Source organism: Nyctibius grandis, chromosome 6, assembly GCF_013368605.1.
Source record: "Nyctibius grandis isolate bNycGra1 chromosome 6, bNycGra1.pri, whole genome shotgun sequence".
NCBI lineage: Eukaryota > Metazoa > Chordata > Aves > Nyctibiiformes > Nyctibiidae > Nyctibius > Nyctibius grandis.
The window spans coordinates 3,551,423-3,562,124 of record NC_090663.1 but is presented as its reverse complement, the minus strand read 5'-3'; the positions used below and the strand labels follow the sequence as shown (position 1 = coordinate 3,562,124).

At 50.0% G+C, this 10,702-nt stretch overlaps 1 protein-coding gene across 2 annotated transcripts in view; it reads left to right on the top strand.

The window, feature by feature from the left end:
* Positions 1-1,959: 1,959 nt before the first annotated feature.
* Positions 1,960-10,702, top strand: part of ADRA1D (adrenoceptor alpha 1D) — a 50,626-nt gene continuing 41,883 nt past the window's right edge. For both annotated transcript variants that reach the window (XR_011048339.1, XM_068402554.1), the window contains exon 1: positions 1,960-3,355. Coding sequence is in view for 1 of the 2 variants with exons in the window: in XM_068402554.1 (XP_068258655.1) it covers positions 2,389-3,355 (967 nt within the window). In the remaining variant the exon portion in view is untranslated. The remainder of the gene's footprint in view (positions 3,356-10,702) is intronic.

The following is a 10,702-nucleotide window of genomic DNA, read 5'->3' as shown; positions in this document are numbered from 1 at the left end:
TAAGGAAAATGAGTAATTTGACCTCAAGTGTTGGCTGTTTGGGCTTATTATTTTTTTTAATTCACATCCAAAAAAATTTGAAGGGTTTGTTGAGTGGGTTTTCTTAAGCAAAACCATCTTTTTGAACATTTTCCTTGTACAGTATTTGTTCCTGTTTGCTTGTTCCCAGCTGGGTCAAAAACCCAGCTCTAGGAAGGAGGGTGAAATCTTAAGGAAGAAAAAAGTGCATAAAAGAAATAAGGAAGATCAAAAATGTGTCATTTCCTGCAATGACTGTCAAGGAAAATAAGAGAATAAATATACTATTATATTTTTTTGTTCACTCTCATATCCAGTGAATCAACAGATCTCCCATGCTCTGACAGCGTAACAGTTAAATCACTTCACTGTCCACTTGGACTGCCCTTTAAAGGCATATTTTAAGAAAGAAAGGTTGAAAAATCATGGATAAACACACTCCAGGGAAATATTTCCTGTGTACAATAGAAAGGAGCCGAGGGACAGCCCCTGTCCAACACTGGGGTCAGTCCCCATTGCAATGTATAGAGGCAGGAGAGTAGGGTCACTGGGAGGAAACCAGTGTAAACAGGATCTGCTTTTATCAGTGGGAAAAAAAACCCAACTCTGTTTAAATGAGGCAGAAATATGTGCCTATATGTTTTAATCACAAGCTGCTGTTTCCAAGTCTTGCAGCAGGGTTAAGTCACAGCTGCGGAGCTGCCGATCACACGTTGTCCCTGAGTGCAAGACTCTGATTGTCCCTTCTGCTTTTACAAGCAACTAGCAAGGGGCAGCCCCTGCACACAGCCTGGGCAGGACACCTGGGCTGGAGCTCTAGGATGGGAGCACCAGGGTTGACAGGGGAAGGATGCTCGCTGGAAGCCCTGGATGCGGGGCAAGAAAGGAGACCTGCCAACCTTGCAGGGCAACATCCTGGTGGGATGCTGGGGCTTGAGGGGACCTGCCAACCTTGCAGGGCAACATCCTGGTGGGATGCTGGGGCTTGAGGGGACCTGCCAGCCTTGCAGGGCAACGTCTTGGTGGGATGCTGGGGCTTGAGGGGACCTGCCAGCCTTGCAGGGCAACGTCCTGATGGGATGTTGGGGCTTGAGGGGACCTGCCAGCCTTGCAGGGCATCCCTCCTGGTGGGATGCTGGGGCTTGAGGGGACCTGCCAGCTTTGCAGGGCAACGTCCTGGTGGGATGCTGGGGCTTGAGGGGACCTGCCAGCCTTGCAGGGCAACGTTCTGGTGGGATGCTGGGACTGGGAGACCTGCCAGCCGTGCGGAGGTGGGGTGCGGGGGCCGGTGGTCTCCATCCCGGCGGTGCAGCCCCCCAGCAGCGCAGTGCCAGGACCCCCCGGGGACGGGGGGGGGACCCGCAGGGCCGCCCGCGCGGCGGGGCAAACCCTGCCCTCTGCTGCCCCCTGGCGGCGGCGGACGGCGCGGCGGCGGGACGGCGGCACCGCCGGGGCACCTGCCCCCTCCCCGGGGTTCCCGCACCCCCCTCCTGCGTGGCCCCCCTCACGACTGGGTGCCTGCCCGTCCCTGGGGGTGCGTTCTCCCCCGGAGTGGGTGCCTGCCCCCCAAGTGCGTGCCTGTCCCCTCCGTCTGGGCCTGGGTCCCCCAGCGGTGGCTGCCCCCCGCGAGTGGGTGCTGCCCACCAAGTGCGCTCCTGCCCCCCCCCCGCCACTTCCCTCCCCCCCCATCGTTTGCCTCCCCCGGCTGCCGTCTGCAACCGCCCGGCGCTGCTACCGGCTTCACCCTGCCCCGGGCTCGCCTCGTCCCGCAGAGCAGCTCTGCCGCCGCCTCCTCCCTCTCCTCCTCCTCCTCCTCTTCTTCCTCCTCCTCCTCCTCCGCCGGCACCTGACGCTCGGGGCTCCCGACCCCCTCCCCGGCCCGGCCCACCCCTCCCTCCCTCCCCTCGCCCCTCCCGGAGCTCTCCCGTGCGAGCGGCAAGGCGAGCGGAGCCGCCGGGCGCTGCCGGCCGCTGCCCAGCGCAGCCCCCCGGAGCATGCGAGGGCAGCGGGGGGGCACCGACCTCGCTGCCCCCCGGGGCGGGCCGGCGGCGGGGCTGAGCGGCGGCGAGAGCCGGTGGTGGGGAGGGGGTCAACGGGGCCGGCCGGTGTGAAGCGGGCTGGAGCGGGGGGGCGAGGAGCAGCGCTTCTGCCTGCCCTCCACCCCTCCATCCCGGCCGGGGGGCGAGGAGCAGCGCTTCTGCCTGCCCTCCACCCCTCCGTCCCGGCTGGGGGGCCCGAGCCTTGCCCCACTGCGGGGAGGGAGCGAGGTGCGGAGCGGGTCGTGGAGGGGGCTGCGGGGATCATGCCGGGGGGGCTGCGCCTCGGCATCGCTTTCTCCTCGCCCTCCATGGAGCCCGGACCTTTTCTACAATGACTTTCCCTGAGCTCAGCAATGGCAGCTTGAGTGGGAACCGGACGGGACAGGGCAGCCAGAGCGGTGTCAACCGGTCCTGGGGGCTGCAAGGTGAGGAGACCTCCGAGGGCAACGGCACCACGCTGACTTTCGCCTTGGACGTGCAGGCGGTGGGCGTCGGGGTCTTCCTGGCTGTCTTCATTCTCTCAGCCATCGTGGGGAACATCCTTGTCATCCTCTCGGTGGCTTGCAACCGGCACCTGCAGACGGTCACCAACTATTTCATTGTCAACCTGGCCATCGCCGACCTGCTGCTCAGCACCACCGTGCTGCCCTTCTCGGCCACCTTGGAGGTGCTGGGCTTCTGGGTGTTTGGGCGCATCTTCTGCAACATCTGGGCAGCGGTGGATGTGCTGTGCTGCTCTGCCTCCATCATGAGCCTGTGCATCATCTCCGTGGACAGGTACATCGGCGTCAAGTACTCCCTCAAGTACCCCACAATCATGACCGAGAGGAAGGCAGGGGTCATCCTCGTGGTGGTCTGGCTCTCCTCCATGGTCATCTCCATTGGGCCACTGCTGGGATGGAAGGAGCCACCACCACCGGATGAGAGCATCTGTAGCATCACAGAGGAGCCGGGTTATGCTCTGTTCTCCTCCCTCTTCTCCTTCTACCTGCCCCTCATGGTCATCCTGGTCATGTACTTCAGGATCTATGTGGTGGCCAGACGGACCACCCGGAGCTTGGAGGCAGGGGTCAAGAAGGAGAGGAATAAATCCATGGAGGTGGTACTGCGCATCCACTGTCGCAGCGTGCTGGAGGAGCCTCTCTCCAGCACCCGGAGCAAGGGGCACAACTTCAGGAGCTCCCTCTCCGTCCGGCTCCTCAAGTTCTCCCGTGAAAAAAAAGCAGCCAAGACTCTGGCCATCGTCGTGGGTGTTTTCATCCTCTGCTGGTTTCCCTTCTTCTTCGTCCTGCCTTTCGGTAAGTGACCCTGTCCCCCATCCCAGCACCATTGCCCATGGCTGAGCCCCCAGGAACCTGCTCCTTGGGAGAAACTTTCAGGACACAACTCATGCATGGAGGTGAGGGATAGGTAACTGATAGGTGAATAAACTAGCAATGAATTAATTCAATTAATTGACACTTATTCAATATTTATTAATCAGAGTCATATAATCAATCAAAGTAAATAGCAAATGAATAAAATAGCAGCATAATTATTGGTTTAATTAATTCATTCTGCATTCAGCAGTTTAATTAATGAAGTTCAGGCTAAGGAGGAAGCAGCTCTGTTTCAAACTGGCAGTAATTACTGCACAGTGGTCTCCAAACAGCTTTGCCATCTGTGTCCCCAGCCTCCCTTCCTCCCAGTTTGGCGGAGGGCACCCAGATATGCCTCCGTGGGCCCAGAGCTCCCATCTCTGTTGTGAACTGGTGAAACTGTTGGAGATGAGTGAGGTTTGAACACCCCAAGGAGCGTGTCAGAGGCTGAAGCATGTGTCTCGCTGACTTCCCAGGATACCGATGTTGTGCAGGGACCTGGACCAGGACCACATCTTATCCACAAGGGTGATGGTCCGAGGTGATTTCCCAGGACTGATCCACCACCTGCAGGAGTCGTGCCCTCAGGTCCTGGCCCTGCCTTGGTGCCCATGTCACTGGGTGCTCATTTGGGGTTGTCTGATGGGTTGTGCTCTAAAGTTTTGGCAAGTTGTTTGCCCAGATGAAAAGGATGCAGCCCCTGCGTGCAGAGGAATCCAAGCGGGCACAGAGCCCAGCGGGGAAGTGTGATGTCCAAAGTAATGTCCCCTTCCAGCACCAGTGCTACCCGTGGCCCATGAAGTGCAGAAAAGCAGTGCTCTTCATCACCACCTTGTCTAACAACAGGCACCCAACTCAGGGGACCTGATTAACCCTCTGGAGTGGTATAGCTAAACTAGGGGGGGAGAGGGAAAGAGATTAAAATAACTTCTGAATATGGTCAATGGCCTTTGTGCAGAGCTCAGCAAAGCCGAGGGGTCTGTCACTCCATCTGCTGGGTGGGACCCACGTGTCCCACAGCCCACGGGGGACTTGTGTGTAACTAACCCTGTGGCCAAGGAAACATTATAGCTAGTTCCACTCTTTTTCTCAGGATTTTTCAAATCCTCTTGCTTGAGACTGCCTCTCTACTCAACAGAAACAGCATCGTGATCGCAGGACTGATTTTGACCTGCTGAGGTTTTGATCTCCCTCCAGCATTGTGGCTGTCCCCCTGGGCACAGCTGGAGCCCAAGGGTGTTAGACACCTGATTGAGGCCACTCAATCCCCCCCTGCCCTCCAGTGGGATAATTCACCAGGAGCGATGGTGCCTTGGGAGCTGAGGTGTCCCTAGGGTGGTGGATCAAGGATGTGGGTGTCTGGTCTCACCACGCTGTCTTGTACCTCTCTGCTTCAGCTTCTCTCTCTGGGTGAGGGTGGTATTTGGTGAGTTTATCTCAGCTCTCTATAGGGGTGAAATTGCTGGTGTGAAGAGTTTTTACCCTATGCGAGCATGGGGGTTTATGGTATAACTCAGGCAGGGAGCAGTAAGGTTGATGTGAACTTCTCTTACTCCAAGACCCGAGATGAATTATCCCGTCTGACTGTGCCTCAGTTTCCCTTTCACTGATGAGGTGCATTGGGGCATTTTTGTAGCCTGCAAATAAATAGTTTGGGAACTGTGGGGCTCAGGGAGATGCCAGTACCCGAAGGCTGAGGTCTCTGGGCAGCCCCAGTCTGACACTTGCCTCCTTGGCCCATCAGAAGGGCAGGAACCAGCCCCGAACCTCATCACACCCTTACAGCTAACGAAGCTGGGAATTGGGATCCTGTTCCTCGGAGCTATTCCCAATACTTAGAAATAGAGAACAAACATCAGTAGAAAAAATATTTTATTTTGTTGTACCATACCTGTCCTCCCTTGAAACTCTTGAACCATCTTCTCACTGATGTAAATCATTATGGTTGCGCTGGAGTCAAAGGCGACACGGATTTACACCAGCTAAAAATCCAAACTTCATTCTTTAAGTACCTCCCATGAACCCATTTGCTTCCTCCAAGCACACAACTTGCCAAGTTCTTTACAAACACGGCTTTGATCTTTACTTCCTGCTGTATTATACGTATAATATAAACACAGCAAAAGTTCATTTATTTTATGACTACAAAATATGCTGCCTTTGATTTCACCCCCCTTTTCTTAATTGCACTTTCCTGTTCAAAGCTGAGAATCATTCAGTGTTGTCTAGAAGGAGAACAGAAACATCTGCAAGGTCTAATCTCTGATTTTACAGCTCAGGAGACAGGTCTGAAACTCAGAGAAATCAGCAAAGCTCACTGTAAACCCACAGACAGAAACATGCTGGGGCAAATTCTCCTTGAAAAGCAGTTTGTAAATGGTTAAATAGAATGGCTGCTTTTGCTTCTTAGATAAACTTACAGGAAATAATTTGGGGGAACTGGAAATGATATTGATACACATTTTAAATGAAAATGAAACACTGGTGAGAAACACAAATCCCTTTCAATTGAAGTGAAACATATTGTTTCAATCTAAGAAAAGAGTGACTGGAAGTTTATTAAAAAATGAGTACTCAGATACATTTCAATCTGAACTGTCACATTAAAATGAAATTAATGTGATCTATTTTCTTCTGAAAATATTGAAATGTTTTGACTTTTTTTTCCTATTTGACATGAATTTGCAAGAAGGTGCCATTGAGTAACTTATACTGTTGGCTGACTGTTGGCTGATTACATTTTTAAGGGATAAGTAAATTTGTCAACTGAAAAAAAAGACTCCCAGCTCCCCTTAGCATGGACTTAGCAATCAGAAACTTCTGTATCAGCTCTGGCACCAGTGTCTGTGTCAGTCTGCACACATCTTTGCATCTTTCTTTATCCCATCGGTATTGAGAAGCTGAAATAACCAATAATTTTAAATAACAGGACCTACATAGGTGCCAAATGTTGTCAGCCATTTCTCAATGCTCAAATAATCTACAAAGGTTCTTCTTTAAATCAGGTCAAACTGATTTAAAGTCTATTTATCAGCTAAGTAATTTAGCTCACTCTTGGGTTTGTGATACATGTCCCCAAGCACAGGATGCCATCACCAGGAGTTTTAACACAATTAACAGTTTCCATGGCTAACGAGACTCTTTAGGCAGCTGGTTTTTCAACAAGAGGTGAAATCCTAATTATCACTCAACTCTTGTGTGGGTTGTGTCTTTTGCTGGGTGTGCAGTAGAGCTTTACTGAGCTGCTTTGTCGGGGGGTCCTGGGTGGTAGTTGTGTGTTTTATGCCCGGGTGACTCTTCCCTTAGCAAAGACCTGTCAAGAGAAAGTAACAACTGGAACCTCCTCAGAGATGTGGGTCAGGAGTTTAAGGGTGTTGTGTAGGATAGGATTTATCTCCCTTTGGTTGTCTCAGACATCTGTGCATTCATCTCAGCTAGTCATAGCATCATGGAGATACTGGTTGGAAGGGACCTCTGAAGGTCCAACTCCCTCTCTGAGCAACATTCACACCAATGCCAGATCAATTAGCCATAATCACCCAAAGCTCCCTTTATCTTTCTGAGGGGAGTGCCTGAAGGTGTGCCTCACCTGACCTGTTTTGGACATTCTCCTTAGCATGAGATGAATTGTAGTGCCAACCTGCCTCTTCTTCTCCCTTGACTACAAAAGCACCGGGGTCGACTAACCAGCTGATGGTGTCTGCACTGCAGGCATTTGCAGAGAGGTGGGATGTATCCTAGTCTGGATTTTTTTCAGTCTAGTGGAAGCAAGATGCCCAGGTGAGAGAAAGCTCAATCCTGTGTCAGCTCAAGACTTTATTAGAGAGAGTGAGTCAACAGAGAAACTCTCTTTTAAGACACACAACCATAGAGGCTTCACTGGCTCTTCTGCTAATGGAAAACCCTGCTAAAAGCTAGGATTTGTCCTTGCAGTAGGACATCTATGGAATGGGTCAAGGAACCAGAACCCCTATATAACACCTATAGATAGATAGCCACCTGCTTTCTCAAACCTGATCCTGGAGGAAGTAGGGATAGGAGGAGGGATGGAGCCCTGCTCCCCATCCACTCTTCAGTGACTGGGGAGCATGCAAAGACAGTGTGAGACCATCTCTGGAGTGGAGGCAATGACCTTCTCCATCAGCACCCCAGAAGCATCCAAGAGGAAACAACCATCCGTTGGGATCAAGGGTGCACCACCCGGAACCTAGGATGGCAATTTACACTCCTCAATGGCCCTTGTTTTTTAAGAAGCATAGTCTAGCCTGGGTGGTGGGCTCTCGTGTTTGTTATTCTTTGGATCTGGTTAGAAATCAAGACCAGTGTGAGAAAGGCACAGCAGCACCCATAGCTAGCACCACACAAGTGTGAAGGCCACAACCACAGACTCCTTTCACTCTGTCCCTCCATAAGCAGCAGGTTGCCAGACAAGGAATGACTTAAGAGATCCCTCAGTATGGCAAATCCCTCCATATTCATGATCTTATGTTTGCCTTGGGGTGGTGCCTGTGTTTGCAGTGGAAGCTGGTACTCATTTCCAGGTATGATTCAGAAAAACAGTGTACTGGCTTTTTTACCTGCATCCTGAAGGAAAGGCAGCTGCCACACAAACCAGGCTCAGAAAGGTCTCCTTCAAGCCAAAACAAAAATATTTTTGTAGATGCTGTTTTTCACAGGGCAGAAGTCCTTTCACAAAACATTTTGCAAAAGATGAGCTCACAGAGGCGTAGCAGCACTCAGGATTCAGTAGCTGTCACCTGTAAAATAAATGATGGGGAAGACAATGGAGGTAGCAGCACATTTCAGATGAGACCAAGTCTGTTCTGGTAGAAGTAGAGAATCTAATTCTATTCTGGTAGAAGAGCATTTAGCATGGTTTCCTAAGAAAAAAAGGGCTTATGTCATCGCTTGTGCATATAAGCCTTTCCCCCCAATCTGATGAACTCTTAGATCAATTGCAATGACAATTGAGAAAGTGCTAAAAGTCCTCAATATCTCAAGTTCCTATAAAAATGGGCAGATGGGTAAAGAGTGGGAACTTTTATACACTCCCGCACAGAAGGTTGCAGAGTGAGTTCAGCTCCTGGTTAGACATCAGAAAATAGTCACTAAAAATCCACCACAAGACACAATTCCACAGAAAATTGAACTTCTTTCAGGAAGGACCTCATCAAAAGTGTGATTTAAAAGGAGAAGGATGAAAGATAGACCATTCAATTACTTTGATTGTCAGGGCAGTCTCTCATATCTCCTGAAATTTTCCGAGTAGTGGTGGAAGTGGCAGAATTGGCATGGAAAAAGGAATGGGCAACTGCTCTGGAATAATTAGTTATGGCCCAGAGCATCAAATCAACTGGAACAAGAGCAATTGCAATGAGCTATTCCATCTGCCACATATTGCCCATTGATCCTGGTCCACAGGAACCATAAATTCATTAAAAATGCCAGCAAAGACACAGACACAGTCTCAAAAGCTGCTAGATACCAGGCTCCAGTTTGATTTGTTGGACATCATCCCGGCAAGAGGCAAGATTCTTCTCATCTGCTTTGCACACAGGATGTTTCCATCAAATGACCTCATCCAAATTAGCATAAATTCATTAAATCATAGGGGATGGATGGGTCTTCCAGCCCATGTCCCTTTCTCAGGGAAAGATCACTCAGCCCCAAACCATTCCTGACTTGTTTTTCAAGACTATTCTCAAAGCATTGCAGTGAGGGCAAATAGATTGCTTTCCCAGGCAAATTATGCTGCTGCTTAAGCAGCCCTCAAATGTGATTTCTGCTTCTCTTTTTCCAGTTTGGAGTGTCTACAATAATATTAGGGCTGTGTTGCAGCCTACCAGAATGTCATTCCTAGGGCATGATAGCAAGGATGCACGTGGTGGGCATGGCACAGGGACACGTGAGGGTGTACATCCCACTGGGATAGCACTGGAGGAATAATCCAGGTGCAAAGGACCTGCCTGGGAGTCATCTGCATTGGTTGTGTCTGTCTAGAGATAACACTGTGGCAAAGCAACCTACGAGCTGGGTTTCTCTCCAGGGAGAACATGTTGACACCTGCAGAAGGGCACAGGAGAGAATTACAAGTAGGGACAAGCTTGTGAGTAAATAGTGTAGCATTTGACAGTGTTGATTCACTCCTTGCACCCTAGTGCAGAAGCCATCAGAGTGCAGAACAACAGGGAAATGGTCCATGTGTGTTTGGAAATATCCAGAAAAAAATGTTTCCTTGAAGTCCCAATGAGTGCATGTAGGTCCCTTCTTACCCATTACCCTACGCAGAAGGCCAGAGACAGATGGAGGGTTTTAGGAGAGTTTTTGCTGTCTGCCTCGTTACAAGACATGCAGCATTCTGCACCTCAAATAATAATTTGGGCACCCAAATTTGAACTTACGCTTTGCCTCTTCCTGGCCAAAGTAATGCAGAGATGCAGTGAAGTGACTGGGAATAGGACCCAGATCTCCCATGACCTATGTACGGGATTACTCTGCTTCCAGTCCACCCACCACACCACCAAATAAAACTATTTAAAGGCAAATGTCTGTTTTTATATCTCAGTGTCTTGACGCATCAGGAGGCCGTTGCTATAATGGATGTACCACAAACAGGAAAAAAATAGATCTTGAAAAATTTAAAACTACTGTGATTCAGTGGGCAAAATGTTATAAAATCTCTCAACAGGAGTTTTGGAACCAATACCAAAATACACCAGATAGCATTAAATGCATCTATATTAAGCTGGATCTGACCATTTTATTATATTTGCACATGCAAAACTTTGTCTTGGATATTCTGGGAAGTAGCTTTTAATGAGCCTGATCTATCTTTGTTAATTTATATTTAGCTAAATATTTGCTCATTAATTCTGATAATCTGGTTAATGAGATGTAACAAAGATTGAGCAGAAAGGCGGGGATGCTCTTTGGTACGATCATGCAAGGTGGTTGTTTAATCTCTTGCTACCAGCTTGTTTTTAATTGGGTTTGCCACAACAAACAGCATGAACTTGTTTAGCCTGGAGAAGGGGAGGCTCAGAGGTGACCTTAGTGCAGTCTACAACTACCTGAAGGGAGGTTGGAGCGGAGTGGGAGTTGGCCTCTTCTCCCAAGCAACTAACGATAGGACAAGAGGACACAGCCTCAAGCTTTGCCAGGGGAGGTTCAGGTTGGACATTAGGAAGAATTTCTTTTCAGAAAGGGTCATTAGCCATTGGAAGGGGCTGCCCAGGGAGGTGGTAGAGTCACCATCTCTGGAGGTGTTTTCTTAAGAAAAGACTGGAC